The sequence below is a fragment of the Apteryx rowi genome, unplaced genomic scaffold (genome assembly GCF_003343035.1).
Source record: "Apteryx rowi isolate R43461 unplaced genomic scaffold, aptRow1 scaffold_3, whole genome shotgun sequence".
Classification (NCBI taxonomy): domain Eukaryota; kingdom Metazoa; phylum Chordata; class Aves; order Apterygiformes; family Apterygidae; genus Apteryx; species Apteryx rowi.
The window spans coordinates 10,317,343-10,337,791 of NW_020449418.1; the positions used below are offsets into that span (position 1 = coordinate 10,317,343).

General features: G+C 35.5%; 1 protein-coding gene across 3 annotated transcripts in view; it reads left to right on the forward strand.

The window, feature by feature from the left end:
• The window catches only part of CDYL (chromodomain Y like), a 105,810-nt gene extending 87,815 nt beyond the window's left edge, over nucleotides 1-17,995 (forward strand). For all 3 annotated transcript variants that reach the window (XM_026069569.1, XM_026069570.1, XM_026069572.1), the window contains 5 exons: nucleotides 7,830-8,086; nucleotides 8,725-8,897; nucleotides 10,915-11,125; nucleotides 16,009-16,152; nucleotides 17,579-17,995. In XM_026069569.1, the coding sequence (XP_025925354.1) occupies nucleotides 7,830-8,086; nucleotides 8,725-8,897; nucleotides 10,915-11,125; nucleotides 16,009-16,152; nucleotides 17,579-17,737 (944 nt within the window). In that variant the 3' untranslated portion in view covers nucleotides 17,738-17,995. The remainder of the gene's footprint in view (nucleotides 1-7,829; nucleotides 8,087-8,724; nucleotides 8,898-10,914; nucleotides 11,126-16,008; nucleotides 16,153-17,578) is intronic.
• Nucleotides 17,996-20,449: the final 2,454 nt, after the last annotated feature.

Sequence of the window (20,449 nt, forward strand, 5' to 3'; positions counted from 1 at the left end):
CTTTCCTTTTTTCCCTCCTTTCCTTTTTTCCCTCCTTTCCTTTTTTCCCTCCTTTCCTTTTTTCCCTCCTTTCCTTTTTTCCCTCCTTTCCTTTTCTCTTTCAGCTAGCTTGAATAACAGTTGAGATAGTTAAAATGAGCATGTGCGTTACTTTGTATTTGTCAGTAGTCTTCTAGTTGTAGATTTAATGGAAGAAAAATTCAACCTAAAGCTGAAGGGAGGGGGGAAGAGGTGAGCAATCCCAATTTATTTTGATGCCATGGCAAAGGAGAAAAAGAAGTTCCTCATCTTGGGAGTGGTTGTTTACATATTTGAGGTGAAATGAGCATAAAAAGCCTGAAGATGTATTTTAAAAGCCTTTTATATTTGTTAGAAGGAGGATGTTTATTTTCATTGTAAGACAGCTTGTGGAAAATTTAGTTAATACCGTTTGCATAAAAATGTGTAATTCTTTTTCCAAGTTAGTAATATTAATCAATCAGACTTGTTAAGAGCTTTGTTGCCAAATTAAATTCATAACGTTATCCCTGTTGTTTTTACAGGCATAGTCCTAATAAATGTCAGGTCTACTATTTTGTTATTCACATCTTTAAAATATGTAAACTGTCTGTTAATTCCACATGTATGACTTAAAAGCCTATTTATGCTGATGGCGGAGAAATGCTGTTGTGACCTGTCGCAGTTGCCCACTTTCATTAGTAGAAACTTAGTATTCTCATTAGTTGCATTTTTGGTTGGAAATACGAGTTTAGGTGGATGTTTATGTACAGTATCTCTTACCTGCTCTGAGGAGGAAAGACATTCAAGAGCAAAAATAGTTAAATAGCCCATAACCTACTAATGTCAAAGGCGACCATAATGCTGCCATCTTCGTAATGGCATCACTGTAAAGCCGTGAATATATTCTGTCAATGCTATGAGTTACCGAAGAGGCAGAAAACTACTTAAAGCAGGAAAGAATGGCTACTACAGATTGTACTGCTTCAATGTGACGTGGCAGCCGAGATAAAAATCAGTGTAGGACTGAAAATTTTTTAATCAAGTAGAGAAATACTACCAAGGTTAAGTGTGTGTGTGTGTGTGTGTTTGTGTGTATGCTTTTTTTAAAGTTAGGCTTATTTTCTCTCTACACTAGTTTTGTCCACAAAAATAGCGTCCCATAAGAAATTTACATTTTGAAAGAGCATGTGTTTCAAATTGTCTTTTAAAATAAACACCTATACAAAATATGTGGAAGGGAATAGAAATTAAGTGCATGTATTTTGCTGATGTGTCCTGGGAAAGCAGATTTTTAGGAGTCGAAGAAGGAAGTTGGCAGTCAAGGCTGCCAACCACTGCAGGGCTGTTTGTTTCTCTCTGCTGCTGGGTTGCAGTTGTGTATCGCTGATGTTTCACCAAGTACTCCCACAATAATTTGCCAGTTAGCCTGTGATTAAAACATGCGCTCTGTGTATGGAGGGGTGATGGATTTGCAGAAACAACAGAAGGTGGCTGAGGAATATGCAATGATTTCCTATGTAACTATTTCCTTAAAACAGAATCAAGAAGTAGTTAATTATTTGAAGAGATGCAGTTACCTTTGCCCCCCCCCCCAAAAAAAAAAAAAAGAGTACAAAAAAACAAAAAGCAGTAAGAGTTTTGAGGAGGTTTCAAAGTTAGTGGCAGGGTATCACAGTGTTCAGCAGCCCGTAATTTAAAGGACTCTCACCGTCCCCCTGTCTCTCCCCCAAATCATGTTTGGGGGTATCTCAGCTGTCTATTCTGATGCTGGGTATGTGCAGATTATTACTGATAGCACTGTTTTTGTGCACTGCATCAGTATAACGTATTCTGGAATGATTTTTGGAAAATGTATCTTTCATGAAGGACACATACCTTCTGTACACACTTTCAAAATCACAGAGCAAACCAGTATTTTAGGGGAAATGTACAATAAATTCAGTATATTTTTCTTCTTAAAAATATTTATAGTGAGATTCAAAGGAAACCGACTTTTGCTTAATTCCAAAATATAAGTGCTATGAATACATACATTCAGACAAAAAATGGATGCATATAGAGTAGCTTTTTGGAGCATGTAAGATTTTAATAGCTTTTTAGACATTCTCAGTATGGGTTTCTAGACTTTGTGCCAATACACTGTAATTTTAAGAAATATCTGCTGTGTAATTACTGAAGCAGAGGTGGAGAAATTACTGGAAGCCAGTGTATATTGTATTTGCACTGCAGTATCGCTGTTTGGGGTTGGTGTCCCATGGTGTGAAATACTTGCTGTAGTGTAGAGTTCAAACTGGAAAGGCCTAATAGTGCTTGCAGTTATGGCTTGCTAGTACATGCAAACCTGGGGCAGGAGAGTACTGTCTGCAGGCGAAAAGGGAGCATGAGGCAACCTGCACTGGACAACTGAATCTGTGCACGCAGTCTTGTGGGTTAAATATAGTGGGATTACAAAACAGTGCAAGTATAGAAAAGACTTTGTGTTCAGTTTTCCTGGGATAAATACAACTGATTTTTACCACTGATTTTTTTTCAGTTTTGCAGATCATATTTTTCCCTCTCCCATATTTGAGTTTTAAACAGATAAAATTACAATGGCATTTTTGCAGTTAACACTTTAAGAAATTGTTGTTGATAGCGTTAGATGGTTCATTTGCTTTTTCAAGTGGGAATCTTCTTATTGACAAATTTTTTATTTATTTTAAGAGAGGAAGTGGTTGGCACATTAGGGCAGAGAGAAGGAATGAGGGTCCCAACTTCTTTTAGCATTGGAAATGAGATATCTGTTTTTCACAGTGTCTTTTGAATCCCTCTTCTTGAGTTTCTCTAGGGCAGAAACTAGAGACTGTTTCTTTGCCAGGGAGCCAGGTGGGGCCCAGAGATGGTTAAGGTGTACAAGGAGCACTCCATAAATGTAAGGGCTTATTTTTGTTTTGGGGGTGGGGAGGTTGTGTGTTTGACTTTTTACTGTAATTATTTTAACAAATTAACGCTGCTTTGCTTTTCACTACAGCGAGTCTCACATGAGAGCCATTTCTCATGGAAGAGGAATCTCAGGAACAGTCTCAGAGGACTAGCAGAAAATATGTAGGAAAAATGATAATCAGAACAGTAACAAGTTGCCAGGATGAAACAGTATTCCCCTAAGAGTTTTAAAAGCACTCGGATATAAAATTCCTGAGGTATTGGGTTGCCCTCAGCACCAAAGAAACGGAAGCTGTGTGAACTCTAGGAGTGACTGTGGAAACTATAAAGCAGTAGATTTTTATGGAGGCTAGCCACATCTGAAGCTTGTTGTGAACACTGTAGACATATCTCAAAATACGGAGTGATTTCATGATTAAAGTGAGACACTGCTTTCAGTGCCGATGCAGGCCAAATGACAACGAGGGAGCAAAACAGAACTCTAAACAAAACTACGCCAGTAACAGCACATGAAACGGTACCTGAAAAATTACTTGTTCTCTATTAGATGTTACTGCTCAGGACAAAGGCACTGGAATTTTTTAGGTAGTTTTCTGCAAACTTCTGCTCAGTGCTAGTTTAAAAATTAAATAAATTGTTAGGAATTATTTTGGAGAAGGAGAACAAAAGAACATGTGAATATGTCACAATATAAATCCCTGTCCTGAGTGTGGTGCCATTTTGGTCCCCTGTTCCAAGATTAGCAGAAGAAGAGTGACAGGTTCAGAACGGCTTCTGGAAGAAGAGAGCAAAGAGATTGGGACTAACCGGTCTGCAGAAGGGATATGAAGAAAGTAAACAGTGCATTGCGAAACCTTCTGCCACCAGATATTTTAGAAGAAAAAGCATAGTGGTTTCAAAAGTACATGGGATACGTCCATAGGGCATAAAGCTTTAAATACATTGCTTTGCATGCACCTTCTGGTTCTGGACATGCAAGTTTTTGGAATCTGATTGCTGGAGTTGAGGAAAACGTTCAGATAGCGTTGTTGTGTACCTCTGCTCTACCTGTGCTCATTGCTTAGACGTCTGCGATAACCCTTCAGAAACAGAATACTGTGTCAGACAAACCTTCGAGTTAAGAGTACTGGCACTAGCACATCTGTAGTTGAAAATGAGCATGCAAAAGAGGCTAGGCATGGTTGTTACAGCATCTCTTTGGATGCGTCCCCTGTATTGTTGTGAGGAGGGGGATGCTTTTACTCAGAATTTCAGAAAAATACTAGGTACTTACTTGCCATATAAGCTAAGCTAAACTTCCTTCTCAAGAAAAAGGAGTTGGGAGACCCTAATAGTGAGGCAAGAATGGCTTAGAGAACAGCTTGGGGTTTTAACTTGGTATCGTTGAGGAGTTGTGTTGCTCATTTTGTTTTTAACTAAATGCTTATGTGTGTCTGGCATGATACACTTTAATTGCTATCTCCTTTGTATTTTGGAGAGGAGGCTTTTTCTATGTTTTCTTCCTGTCAGAGCCTTTGGCAGTGGGATGGGGATGATATCTTTGCTGCTCTGCCCCTTTTCAACTTATGTATTTTGTGTCTTTCTTTCTTTTGAATAAGACCAATTCCTTTCTTATCTGTTGTCCATAGTTTTTTTCTAACTAAGAGCAGCTGCATGAAAAGGGTGACTCTTATCAATTTTTGATCAGCAGCTGTAAAACCAAGTAGTCCTGCTGAATTCATTCTGCGTCTGTATGGTGAAGCTTTGAGCAGTGGTAGCATGTCACCACCTTTGAGAGGATCACATTGTGTTAATTAACACTTAGTTTGCATTTGGAAAGTATTTTTGTAACTATAAGCTGTTTATGTATCTTTTAAACAAACATAGTTCTGCATTAGTTGACAACATCCAGGATAAATTGTGGTTTTTATTTTTTTTCAAGCCCTCATTTTTTTTAGGGAAGGCTAACCTTGGAAAGGGGAGTGTTGTGGGTTTTTTGTTTGTCTTTGATCTACTATGTGCCTCAAAATATTGAAATGCAGAACTTTTTTTTTTATGAAATACATTTTTTTTGAGTTGTAAAATATAGTTAAAACTAACTTGAAAATAAGTGACCTCAATGCAAAATTATCATCGGTGGAATCTGTGGAAATACAGTTACTTCTCTCTGGCTTATTTCTTTGCTGCAACACATGTCCAAGACTGTCCAGTGATGTAACTTTTGCCTGTTCATAATTAGCACGCAGTACTGCCTTACCTCTAACTTTTTTCCTCACTTCTGAAGATTGAATGCCAAAAGAAACTGTCCCTTACACTCTAAAGTTGTGGAACATCACAAATGTATACTGATCGTGACAAATATTAAGGAATGTATTTTAAATCTGAGTGCAATTTTCTAATCTGTAACAGCTGGCTAAACCCCCCTGCGCAAAAATACTGTTTCTAAAGCCAACAGGTTTTTGATTCCAGTCTAAGTATCCCCAAAGTGTGTTAGATACAGGGGACTCCTTCCACTGAACTGCAGCTGTCCCTTGTCTGTGGTTTGAAACCATCACTATTGACAAGTGCAGACTAAATTTATWTAAAAACTTACCATGTCTGTTGCCAGCTGGATAGGCTTGAAACCTGTTGTGTGGTGTTTATAATCCCTTGGTCTATCTTTTGTCTCTTAAAGTATATAATCATTTCCTCTTAAATCTCAAAAGTAATATTCTGGTATTTGAGTGCATCTTTAGAAGTATGACTTGTGGGCAAAGATGTACTCAAAGCTGTTACACAAGGTTACTGACCCTTTTGGCCAAGCCTGCTGTGCGCTCCTGCATCTCCAGTTAGCTTTCACTATGGCCAGGACAAGAGCAATAAAGTCTTACAGGGAGCATTAGTAATCAGAGGTGATTTAAGTTGCATTCCTTTACCTTTCCTATGGAAAACCAAACCATTGCAATGAGTGATGCCATTTCATCTTGTGTTACTAATGAAAAATTGGGTATCGGTGGTGTTCCTGCAATTTCCCTTTGAAGGGAATTCTTCTAAAGGACCATAATCAAGATATTATGGTTTAAAAGAGAAAAATATCTGAAGTATCTGTCATCAATTTCACATTTGGCATCAGATTTTTATTTATTCTGCTGAAATGAAAAAAGGAATTTGATAAGCTCTAGAAAATTTAAGAATAAATGTAAATCTTCTGTGACAATATATAATATTCATTTTCCATTTCATTTTGTTCCCTTCTATTCTCCCTGCAGTTTCTTACTCTCTTTTCTTTAAGCGATGGAAAAATCTTGAATTGCCTTTATCTTCTTCACAAAAAGTGATGTGGTAAGAGAGGAGTAAATACAACAAGAAAGAATTGAAAAAGTAAAATAAAACCTTATTACAGTATAACCTCTTTGACAGGCAACATACCTAATTAATCAGAACAGATTTGTAAGCAGAGATGTGTTTATTTGCAAAAATTTAATATAAAAAGTTCATTTATTTTTGAAGGTGGTTTCTGAAATACAAATAGAGAAATGTATGATCTCTTAATTTTGTTTTTGTTAGCCTTTTTCTTAATATAGCTCTCTCCCACTTCATATGGGTTAAAGCAAGCAATATTTGAATATTGTTGAAATGTAGAGATATACATTATTCCAACTATTTAGGTGAGTCTACTTAATGCCACCACTGGACCCACAAGTGTTTCATGTGTCTTATTTAAAAAAAAAAAAAAAAAAGGCATTACATGTTAGCAGAACTTTAAAAATACAGCTTCTTCAAAATGATGATGAGGAAAGAAACAATATCCACCAGTGATATTTAATCAACAACTTATTTATACATATTTTATCTATATTCTTAAGATGACACATGCATGATGTTCTGAAGTATCTGCGAGGTAAAAGCATTGGGTTTCCAATAGATTTTAACAAAGTCTGGCACTTCAGAACTCTCCTATTGTAGCCTGTAATGTGCTTTTCCAGTGTTTTTAACTTTGCCGCCCCATGCACACACATATTTCAGTATTTTAATCTGAAAAATTTTATAAAGATTTTAACATACAGATGGACAATAGACCCAAGATGTTCTCCTGTCCTTGCTTCTCTTATGAAAGCTGATTATTCAGTATTCCGTTTCTAATTTGGAGTACAGAAAAACCTGTCCCGTTTGTGTCATGAAGCATGGCCTCTTTACTCGCAGTCCATCCGTTCTGCCTATTTAAGTTACTGGGAAGAAGACCAGAAAGACAAAATATTCTATTTGCCAGTTTTAATTGCAAAATTGTTTAGATTTGAGAAATATCTCATTGTCTATTAAAATATTCATCACTGCATGGGGGGTTTTTTGTTTCCCTCTCAACAAAGCGTAGTCTGTATTTCTTCATTCATTCCTGTTTTCCTTTAAAGACTATTATGCTCTATGTGATCTTGTCAATCAAGTGCTTTATTTGGTTTATTGCAGGTGTCATTTTTTCAGTATATTAACTTCGTGTTGGCTGAAACCAAAGGCCTTTGCTTGCTCTTTGCAATCTTGACGCTGTTAGACCATTTAAAGGAGTTGGAAAAGGAAAAAGCAGAGCGTTAGTGTCTTGCACAATTTTAAAACTTTTAGAAACTTATTGTAGTGCATTGGTATTAGGAACATCAGATAAAGCTTTCCCCCCTTACTAAAAATAAGTAAATGATGATTGGTCTGTTTTGATAGTTTAAAATTTATTTTCTTAAATTATAAAGTTAATTCACTGGATGCCTTTATCCCTTTAATTTTGGTCTATGCATAGTGTATATTTTTGTAATGTTTCAGTAACTTCCAGGTGAATGAGTTTCATGTTCACTGTGTGTTCTTAATAATACGTCTAGCATGTTTTCATGCTAAAGGGGGATTTTGAAACTGCTGAACTAATAAAATACAATTAATAGAATGTTACTGTTTCAACTTACTTACAGGTACATCCACCTTTATGGAAGCATTAGCAGCTAATGGTACAACCAACATACAGACATCTGTAACAGGAGTGTCAGCCAGCAAACGGAGATTTATTGATGATAGGAGAGATCAACCTTTTGATAAAAGGCTACGTTTCAGTGTGAGACAAACGGAGAGCGCGTACCGGTACAGAGACATTGTTGTCAGGAAACAAGATGGATTCACACACATTTTGCTATCAACGAAATCATCTGAAAACAATTCACTAAATCCAGAGGTGAGAACAATTTGCAGTTTTGGGGGGAGGATGCAGAAAGAATTCCAGATGTCTGCATCAGTTACACCTCTTATTCAAGCACAAACATACATGAAACAAGGTTTGGGTTGTTGCTTGCAAAGTATTCTACGTTTGGTTATATTTTGTTCCTCTTTGACAACTTGATTTTTTGTTTAATTGAGTTTTATTTATTAACTTTGTATACTACGTTATCTGAATATTACTGTCTCTTATTATAAATGTGGTGATTTATTAAGTGCAACTTGGAACAAACTTTAGCCTGAATTAAGGTTCTCTTTCTGACCTGGTTGCATATGCCATCTGCTGTCCAAATTACAGAAATGCTGAATGAATGCTGTAGTTACAGATAACATCTAATAGATCTTTTCTTAATGATTTCATTATCTTAGCCTAATTACATTTTTGAGATAAAAAGCATTTAATAGTGTGTTACTTTGCTCTCTTTATTTTTAGATAATGAAAAAGTTAACTTTTTAAATATAATCGTTGAGTGGATCTTAAGGAAAAATTAGAGATGTCAAAGATTCAGATCTGTCGTGGGGAAAAAAAGAGAACAGTATGCTACTTTTTAATAATATAATAAAAAAGATTCTGATTAAATTTTGATGATTTTTCAGGTAATGAAGGAAGTCCAAAGTGCACTGAACACAGCAGCTGCAGATGACAGTAAACTTGTGCTGTTCAGTGCAGTTGGTAGCATTTTCTGCTGTGGTCTTGATTTTATTTATTTTATACGACGTTTAACAGATGATAGAAAAAAGGAAAGCACTAAGATGGCAGAAGCTATTAGGTATGTAAAATTGTCTACAGTCGTCTGAGTGGGTGTTATTCATTGTCTAGTCTAGCTCATTTTATCTTCCGATAAAAATATAACTATGCTCTTTCAAAAGTCTTTAATTCAACGAGAGCTCAAACAGTCACCTGTTATGTGATACAGTATGCAGAACTTCTTTATACTCTCTTTCTACCTGGGTTGTCATTTCATGCATCGCTATTTATACTATTAGAATTTAACTATGAAAAACTGTTATTATGATAATATTTCTGTAGTTGAAACCAATTTTAAAAGACTCACGTTTTTCTTCCTGAAACACTCTATGGCTGTTTTACATACGTAAATACAAGATGTGCATCTTGTATTTATGAGTAACCTAATATACTATATACAGAGCAGTGGAATGATGGATATTCTGGAGGGGGAGATTAGTGTTAGTGAACATTATCCCAACACTAGCTACCAAACCTGATGTTTAAATAAAATGAGCTGAACAGCTACAGACTAGAAGAATTTTTTGGGGGGGAAAGCATGGATCATAGAGAAGTTTTTTCATACTATATGAAGTAGCTTATCCATTTCAGCACTCTGGTTTTGAAGGCCTGAGATCCTGGATTAGCTTTTGTTTTCCTCCAGTATATCTATGTTCCCTCAGAGACCTCAATATTTCAGTGACAGGTTCTCTATGTTCTGTTGTTGTTATCAATATTTATGTCCCTGAAAAAGGACTTGTAACATTTAAAGCCTGCTTTCTTGTAGGCACAGTTGGCTCATAGAATAATGACAGTTATTTTTTCAAAGGAAAACTTTCAGTCATCCATATAATGTTTGCTCATGCAGAGACTTCAGATGCTGGCAATAGACAGAGGCTTTTGACAATGAGATTCTGCCATTGTAGTTTAATTCAGGCTCTTCTGAAAGCCTGAGTTATGACCTACTACTCACAGTTAATAAAACGGATAAATGTAGAGGTAAATTAAAACACCTACCAAATACCCTTCAAATATAATAATGGTATTTTTCATACACATGCTCGAGATTGTCCTCTGTAGAATATTCAGACATGATTACAATTATCCTGAGTCTCTGGGTGGGCTGTTTGTCTGACTGCTTGGATAGGATGGTTCCTATAGAAATTTTCTTGCATTCATTTCAGTTAAATGCAATGAGTGAATGGGAAGCATGGTAATCTTTCGTGATGTATGAAATATAGTAAAAATGCTCTGTTTTGTAGAAATACAGATATTGCTACCTCCAAGTCACTAAATCTGATACATTTCTTTTTAATTTTGATTAAAAAAAAATCCCACATTCAGCATCTAATACTGAAATGAAAAGTCATCTGTCAGAGTATCTTGAGGGCATTTGCTCTTTGAAAACAGAGAGGTGTGTAAGCATCCATACTTTATGCAATGACCAACATATCCGGCTACTAGAATGAATTGCTGTTTTGTGTTGATAACAAGGATGAGAGTATACATTTGTAAACTAATAGCATAGCACCAGTAGCATTATGATCAACAACAAGAGGGAGATGAAGGGGATAAGTTTAAAGGTCTGTGATATTTGATGATGGAGATCAACTATTTATGGCCTGTTCATAACTTAAAACAGGCAGATTTGTTCATTAGGAAAGATCTCTCACTGAAGTCCAGAAACGTTCCTTAAGAAAACTCATTAACTCTTTGCTTATGGTATCTTCACTTACACCAATATCATATAGAAACACAGAGCAAAGACCAAGCAGGGCTGTAAAGACACTTTGGTGCCCTGTGGTCAGGAATGGCTGCAGCCTCTCCTGAGAGGGGCTGTGAGGCACGTGCTTGTACCACGTGCAACACTGTGCACCGGCGCTGTATCAGGTGGTGCCCCAGGAGGGGCGTTGAGTCTGCACCTGCCTAAGGTTGTGGTGGGAGAAACAGTCCGTTACGAAATCATGTTACTGTGGAGATGAGTTATTACTGAGTTCTCAAGGGCTGCTATATTTTACTCCTACAAAGTGTAGTGAGTGCATGTTTTTGTTTCTCTTCAGGAATTTTGTGAATACTTTTATTCAGTTTAAGAAGCCCATCATTGTAGCAGTAAATGGCCCAGCTATTGGACTCGGAGCGTCTATATTGCCTCTATGTGACGTGGTTTGGGCTAACGAGAAGGCTTGGTTTCAGACACCATACACTACTTTTGGACAAAGTCCAGATGGATGTTCATCCCTCACATTCCCTCGGATAATGGGCCTGGCTTCTGTAAGTAGCTTGTGGGGTAGGAGGTGACAGTATCTCAATGCGGTTGTGATAATTCTTCTAGAACAATTTCAATTTTTWTTTTTTTACGTTTGCTGTGTTATTTTTTTTCCTCTCTCTCTCATGAAAACTTTTCATGAGAAAATGGTATTTATAGCTTCTCTGCTCCATGCTTTTGCAACTAGTCTTCACGTGAGTGCAAAAAAGGGAAAGCAAGCATGGGGCCTAATCAGAATCCCCCTTCACAGGCGCAGTTAACCCTAACCATGCCAAAAAGCAAAGGTGTATAACTGAACACACATTCCCTGTCGTTCTCTCACAGGGATCAGCCACTAGTGTCTTGCAGTCACGTCTCACAGACTGCAGCACAGAACAGGCTGGTCTGCGCTCAGTATCTTTTCACAGCAGAGTACTGTATCATCAGCTATTAGCAGACTCATGCTAATGTGCAAAACAGGTAATGCAGATTTCATGCAGCACAAGCAGTCTTGTCAGACTTTCCCTACCTTGTAGGACTATGCTGATGTTTAACATCAGCGTGTCATACAAGAAATACTCAGTCCGATCTTTTTTCCTTTGTGAAGGAATTTTTTTTTCCAGTTTTGCGCTCTGGATTTACAGTGTTGCTGGACTGAAAAAAATGGTAATGCTTTGTGTTATTGCTGAAAATATAAGCTACATGTTATTTAGTTTCTCTTTCTTGGCTTTCCAATTAGATGAAAGAATGAAATATGACCAAAAGCTATTTAAAAGTCACTTAGCTATATTATTTTCATGTTACTTACTATTTTTATGCTGCATTCTCTGAAAATTTAGACTTATATCCCATTCCAATTTGAAAATGAATGGTAACAGTATGAAACAAGTGCCTGCAGCTACAAGTGTTTTTCCTAAATTACTGTTTATTATAAAAGCCAATTCTTTCCATATAGACATTTATTGATTAAACAATAGAGATGTAAATATATAAGATATATTAAAAGCACCTAAAGTTTGAACAGCTCTTATGACTAATTGTATGATGTCTGGATTTAGTTATTAGAAGAAAACAGAAAAGGTAAATGAAATAGATTAATAAAGTTATAAAACTGTCTTTAATATCTTAGCATGTTTCAAACTACTGATTGTTCCTTTCCCTTTTTATTTGGCCATCCATCCATCCATCCATTCATCCATCCATCCCCATTCTTTAGAGACTTGTGGTTGTTATTTTTATTTTATTTTATTTTTTGGAAATTGTGTTTTTATACAAGAAGCTCTTCCTTAGTATACTTTCATGTGCTTTGTGAATGCTCTCATTTTTATAATTTAGAGACGATGTTACTATCTGTGAAAGCTTCCAGTGATCACAATTCCATAATATTGGGTAGCTTTTTAAGTGCAAAAGGAAGGGTGGGGGGGAGTGAAGTCCAAGCCAATGTTCTCCTACCATCCTTGACATTACAGCAATGTCAGTGCTGTAATGAACACTGGCACAAAATTGGATTAATTTATCAGTGAATTTCATTATATATATTCAGAATGCATACTGAAAATTTTGAAAAGAAGCCTGCTTTCTGTCCATTAAAAGGGAGAGAGAAGTCAGCAGAAAGACGAAGGTAGCAAGAGTGAGATGGGAAATGTTCCAAAACAAAAACAAATTAAATACATCATACAAGAGAAAGAATTAAGATCTCTGTATCCATCACAAAAATTGCCACAAACGTATTAATTCAGAGATATTAGTCCCGCCTTTAACTCTTTTTAATCAGATTCAGTGCCTTCTTTTTATGATCAACAGCTAAGTGAAAATCTTCAAACTCAAAATTATTGGAAATATCTTCCCTATGAGGTCAATCCTGACTGTTGAGCAGGTCTGTCGTGAGGATGTTTTTCACAGAACATGTGTTTGACACAGAATTCATTATCACCGGAAATTTGAAGCCAAGACCTTAGGGTTTAAAACTGATTCTACATTAGGAATACCAAGAATTTTAGAAGAATTCTGAAAGTTTGCTCTTGAGTTTTTAAAACAATCTATAATAGAGTAAGGTGAAGTCTGTTTTGGAGAATATGTTTTTCTGTGTCTGTTTACTGTGGCATTCTCAGTCTGTTTTTTTGAGCAGCTGGTTCTGGCCCTATAGCACAGGATCCACGTGATCAAGTCTCACACACTGGGTKTCTATGTCAGTCTCTGGCACGCTTAGCAGTATTTCTTATGCTTTTCTGTGAGCCATGAGGGATTCACGTTTTCTAGTGTCTATAGGCCATGTCACGGCCAGGGTCTTGGGCTCTCTAGAGACCAGCTGCCTCTCACAAGCCAGCTCAGAGTGCAAGGGAGAGCTGAGGTGCTGCGCTGCAGCTAGGGCTTGTGCCAAGGGCCCCACGTGAACCACCGACTGCTCACTCCATAAGAGGGAAATTGAGAGACCAGCGCATGTTCCAGGGAAGTATGGCAAGTCTGCAGTGGAAAGAGAAAGACAAACAGAGTAGAAAATGAGAGTTAATAAAGAGATTGTTGTAATTATTAGTGAAATATTTTTGTCATCTTAGTTTTTTTTCTTTTTTATATCATATTTCTTGGTAAGTAGCCAACAAGTATGTTGATTTTTTTTTTTCCACAGCAGATACAAGACATGATTGAATGATTAAAATTTCTTAGTAGTGGGTCTCCAGCATACATTGTATATAGATCAAAAGTGAAATGCCAGAGGGAAACATTTGTCTTCAAAAACCTGTCAGCTGAGGACACTAATGACAGCACTCARTTCATGTGAGGTTTGATGCTAACAGGGTGTTACAGCTTGACAGAATTAAGATGACTGCGCTGTTATTATTTGTCGTTTTTCACGTTCAAAAAAACCTTAGTAGTATCTGCTGAGTTTGGGGAGAAAAAAGTTGTAAGGGTTCTCTGGCATTCGTTTTTTTCCTCATCACCAAAGATACATGTGAAGAATGCGTAGAATTTACCAGCTGACTTTACATTTCTGAACTTTCTAACTCCCAGTAGACTGACTTGACATTTTGGTCTTTGATGTAAGTGCTAAGTATCTTTTAAAATGATTCTGAAAGCCATTTTATATATCTCCTTGGGAAAACGGTTCCTATTTTGAGCAAAACGTATATATCATTGACTATGGCTAGAATTTCAAGTTAGTATCATTCACATATAGTCTAGAAAATGAGAAGGTATAATTACAATAGTTGATGAACCTTGTCTATTCAATTTTACTGGAACCTTTCACAGAAGGTAGAACTAAAAGGATATATAATTTGTACCTTTAGTTTGACCTTTTTTTTTTTTTTTTTAACTAATAAATGTGACTCACAACTTTCCATATTAACTTCTGAGAGATCTGCGTATGGTACCTTTCATGGAAAAGATCTTAAGAACCATCTCTTTCTATGTGCCTAGCAGACTGGAGTCAGCAAACAAACTGTCCGTAGAACCCAGACTTTATATTTCATCACAAGTAATAGACCTCTGAGTCTTAAATTTCTTCATCTTTAAAAGGGCAATACTAATAACATTATCTATAGTAACTGGATCATTTGAAATCCTTAACTAAAAGTTGCTATCATAATTACCAAGTATTATTCAGCATTTTGTTCTAAGAAATGCTACACTTGTTGGGTTTGGGTTCTTTTTATTTTATTTTTTTATTTTTTGATTTTTCTAACAGCCTCATTTCCCATAGTCCAAGAGTCCAGTGATGGCTTTTTCATATTTTTGATGTAAATTAGTCATTCAGAGACAGTAGAAATGATATTTTGAGGTTGGTAATTACTCTGAATTTTCATCTTCAGTGGCTGTTTCTGTGTGGATATCAGTGTGAACAAAAAGCTTAACTGTATAAGAAACTTCACTAAAGGTGAAATTAAAGCATGAGCATCAATGGCTGTAGGATGAAGTTTTAACACGGAAACTGTTAAACAGTGAAGTGTGTGATAATTACAACTCAAAAATTACAAAAGTAGGGCTTTACTGCACAATGTATTATTCTATTCTATATACTTTTAAATTGAAGCTTTTAAACTATGTGTAAGATCTTCTTTTAAATAGTATTTTTTTCAATAAAAACAACACTATATTAGCTTTTGAAAGAATTTCAGTTGAATATTGAATTTCTGAATAAAGTGGGAGTGTTTCCTTTCTATGAATTTGATCACAAATTGGAATATATCCCCTTCACTTCAGTGGTTTTGGAGATCAAAATCTTAAGACTGTTCAACTATATCAAATGTATTGTAAATGAAATACTATATTGCTGAAGATTTTTGAGCAGTATTGAAAATAAACCATATATTTAGGTTTCAAAAAAATTTTAGTAGTAAAAAGCATTTTAGTTGCAGAATACTTAAGTACATCAATAATAAATATCTAACTGTGCTTTCCTTCCAAGATGGCTGTTCCCAAGAGGTCACTGCCAAAACTGGATTATCTTCATAATCTACAAATAATGTAGATTTTTAGGAAAGATTAAGCTGCAACTAACATTCTTGTTATTATAAAGGGCAACTTAATGTCTTCGTTACTCTTTTACAGATTTGTCAGGCATTGTAGCCTGTTACCACATTTACTTCAAGTTAATCAAATCAGCAACTTCAAGAAAACTAGAGCTGATGAACACTGCTCTTGAATAGGAAATGACAAAAAAACATTTTCACATTTCATGTTTAATTGTAGACCTGAGTATTTTTGGAACTACTGAAGTAGTGTAGTTGACAACACAGAACAGTTCATCTGTAGGCAAGTCTTTTTCTTTAATAACTAAAAGTTGGAAGAGCCATAATAAAACTATGTCTCACAYAGTGCAGGCATTTTCCTTATTTGTTTTGAACATTTTTCCTTTAATGAGTTTTGCCTCATTACATTTCATACCAGAAGTAACTTTTTATCCCTTCAGGCCAATGAAATGTTGTTCAGTGGAAGGAAGTTGACCGCGCAGGAAGCTTGTGCCAAAGGACTCGTGTCTCAAGTGTTTTGGCCAGGAACATTCACACAGGAAGTAATGGTTCGAATTAAGGAACTTGTCACATGTAATTCAGTTGTAAGTTTCATTTATTTCTTATGGTACGCTTTTATAATTAGATTAATAAAAATTAATCTAATTATTTTTATACTATATCATTACACTCTCTAAAAGACAGTTTTCGTGGAACAAGGGCCACAAATTTCAGTTACACTGCCTTTTAACACACTTCTGTATGGTTTTTTAAAAAAGTCTCTCTCTGACCTCCTCTCTATCACATACCATAACACTTTGCATTTAATTACATTAAACGAATTGGGTTTACCAGAAGTTGTTTTTACTGAAGCATAAGTGATGTSAACAGTTGCCCTAAGAGCTACACAGAATCACAGAAATGATGTCTCGAGTTTTAACTTTTTCTGCTAATGAGATTTATTTAAATTACTCTACCAAAAAAATTGTCACTAAAATTAATCAAAATACAGAAGATATTCAACTTTAATTGGAGAAAGGGGAATGGATGCCACTATCTATAAAATAATAACATTAGCAAAACTATCTGGGGCTAAGGTAAGTATGAAGAGAAATAGCCAGATAAACGGAAACTTTTTGCAGTTTTTCAACCAGCTTCACTTAGTCTTCTACCAAATCACACTGGTTTAGGGACTGGAAATCTTTTTACTTGCATCTAAACATATCTTCACATTTAAGAATCACTTCTTCAATATATAGTTTCTTCAAGTATCATATATGGTAGAAAATTGTAAATATTTACAAATGTAGCAAAAATGCAATCCTTGACATTAGGCTGAAATTCCAGTTTACCAGTAATGCATAGTTCAAGAAGTCAGTCTTTCATAGTTGAGTGCACCACTGGCAGTGGCTAAAACAATCAAAATTTGACGTTTTCTTAAGGAAAGAGATGGTCAGTTTCAGTACAAATCAACTGTTCCATTCATGAGAAATTTTGGATTTTGAATCAGGTTAACAGTTCTTTAAATGAAAAAGCAAACTTGAGGTCTTTCAGTCTATTTTAAATGCTGTTCTTTAAGCTTCAAGGTCTTCCAGGTTATTAGAGCAGTCCTGGATAATAGTGTTTTGACTAGATTTCATTAAACTAGAATTTCTCTTGAGTACCACTATAAAACCTATATATATATAGGGGTGTGTGTGTGTGTGTGTGTGTGTGCATATATATATATATATATACACACACACAGGTGTGCGCGTGCACACACACACACACACATATACACACTTATACATGCCATATCTAGGATTTTCATTATGTCCATATTTTTGTGCTTTTGTAAATTGAGTTGGTATAGGGTAAAAGAAATCCTGTATGACTCTATAAAAAAGGCTTTTGGGAACGCAGTATGTCCATGAATTGATATGCATAAATTTACTATCAACTTCACAATTTGCCAAAAACAAATCCGTAAGTGTACATGTTGCTGAGTTCTTATGTAATACTGAAACAACTCTGKTTTTTTTGTCCTAGGTACTTGAAGAATCCAAAGCTTTAGTACGTAATATCATGAAGGTGGACTTGGAACAAGCAAATGAAAAGGAGTGTGAAGTTTTGAAGAAAATCTGGGGCTCTGCACAAGGAATGGACTCAATGTTAAAATATCTGCAGAAGAAAATTGATGAGTTCTGATGAGATGCCCATTGACACTGGAATTGTATTTCCTGGACATCAGGGCAAACAAATTATGCCCATTTAAAAAACATATAAGCTCACCCCTTGCTCAGCTTGGGAACAGGAGTGGAATCCCCTTACCTTTTAGAGTCAAGGGGTTGAAAAGTACTGTATCATTTAAATTTGAACAAAACTCCTTTCTCCCTGAGTTTTATATATATATACACACATACACACACACACACGTGTGTGTGTGCGTGTATAACACACACACACAAAATATCTTTTTATATATATATATAAAGTAATATGTGTGTGAGTGTGTATGTAGAGACACACACACACACACACAAGCTAAAAATGATAGAGTGCACTACGAAACATCTCTCTTAAGGCTCTAGTTTGTTATCTATGGCTAGTACTGTATCAAATAGAGAATGGATTAAAAAGTGAATGGTGTTGCATTATTTTCTGTGTGGCAGGGAAGTCTGGAATAATGCTTTTTTTTTTTTTTTCCTTCATTAGAATACAGAATTGAAACGGGTATTAGCCAGCCCTTACTTTCACTGCCCGACAAGTCAGTTATAAGGCATCGTCTCAAAAGAAGGTTGAAATACCTCAAGTAATGGAATATTCTAAAATAATTTTTGAGATTTAAACCCTATAATGATTAAAAAAAATCATGCGTATCCCAAAAAAGAGAGTGTGCTCAGGATTAATGCTAAGAAAACACTCTGTCCTTTTTTGGGGGGAGGTATAGAGGGGTGGGAGGAAGAGGGCAGGAACATATTTAATTCTTACCCATATAGCATGAAGAAACCACTGTCTCTTGGGGAGAGGGAATAAGGGGAAGTGGGAGGGAAACTGAGTCGGGGGAGGAAACAAAAAAAAAGCTTGTTTTGCAGTATTAGTGAATCACTGAATATCTTATGTATGAATATCCTAAGTTATAAGTTAGTTTTAGTGGGTTTTTAAATAGTCTCTCTGGGTTTGATTTTTTTTTTTTTTTAATTACATAAGTGCTTCTGTTGCTGGGTGAGAATACTACTTTATATACAGTTTGGTTTTTGTTTTGTTTTGTTTTCTTTTCCTATTTGCTGGTTTAATTGATGTATTACACCAAAAAATGCATTTTATGTTCATAAAATTTTAGGTTCACTTAGAATATATTATTTAATAAGTTAAAATTCTTTTGGCACACTATAAAGTACAAAAACTTCTTTAAAAAAAAAAAACTACCTTATATTAGATGTTTAATGTTCTTTGTCTATGCTTTTTTATTATTTTAAATATACACTATATACAGTATGGTGTAAAAGAGTGCCCTRTGTAAATAGACCTATTCTGCATTCCTTTCAGGAGTGGTTATTGATTCCTGACTGCAGATATCTATTATTATTTGGGTATCTGTGCTTGCAATCTTATTGAATGTATTATGAAGAATGAAAAAGAAATCAAACCTTATTTTTGTACAGTTTTGAAGTTTTTACTTGGAACTGACCCACCTCCCCTTCCCAGTGGAGAGCTGTACAGTGTGTAAATCTGCCTTTATCTTGGATTGGTACAGTATTTTTGCATCTGTGGGACCTACTTTTTTGTTCTAGTAGTTTGAACTATATATAAACTGTACAATCTGTAAAGTTTTTATAGAATAAATATTCAGCTGTGAAAACTGGTTAAATAAAACTAATATTTCTTAACACATTTTAAATGTGCTTCCATACAGTTGTCTCTTTCAAAGGCATTTCAGTTCTAAGGTAAAATTTGCAAACTAAAGATGAGAGAAGATCATGCTAATGCTATATTTTGTTAAACTTCTTTAGGCTCATAGCAATTTCCTTCAGTGAAAAGTTGAAAATTAATTTATTGCTGTAAATTATATAGATTTTTTTCTCTTAAAGAAGGCAGAGGGGGAAAGAAAAGGTACAGGAAGCCATTCTACTCTTAATTATTTTTGTTTACAATTATCAAATAACATTTGTTAAATGTTTATTACAATCTCTTTAAAATAGGCCATTTTCCCAAGAATTCTGTARTATACAACAAAATGAGAATTCATAGTAGAATCCGATCATACTGAAAGGGAAGAGGAAAGAGACCTTACCTTTTACCTGTTAAACCTTTCAGGGTTTTACTCAGGTTCGTATTAGGATCCCTTTTCTGTCACTTGTAAGAGCCATGTTGGCATAAATTGCATCTATTTCAGCTCTGGGATGTTTTATGCTGTCCTTAAGCATGAAAGAATTTCACTGTAACAGAGGATCTGAGCTAGAGATTTTTAGAAGAATTAAATCAATTCAAGGTGAAGGCAATTCAATGGAAAATAATACCACTTGCTTCATTTTTTGTTATTATCAGTCTGTTACTATGCCTACAATTTGCATATTGGGATGTAAATAAGTTGGTGACCACGTACATTCCTGTCTTTTGACCAAAAAAAGTCCTTAATTCATTTACACTGCCTGTGTCACAGCTACACACTGTGCAGTCTCCCTACCTTTAAATTACAGCTAACTTTACCCTTAACAAATTATAGTCTCATTCATAAATAACATACACATTATCTATATACTGAACTACAGGGGTACTGTTTCTTTAGAAAAATACTTTCCAGTTCTCTTCAGGATAGGTCAAGAAATAGTCTCAATATGTATGACAGAGTTAGTCATATGCAAAACTTACCTGTCAGAAAGTGTTCGGAAAATCAGAAGTGTTCGGTGGAACGAGTAG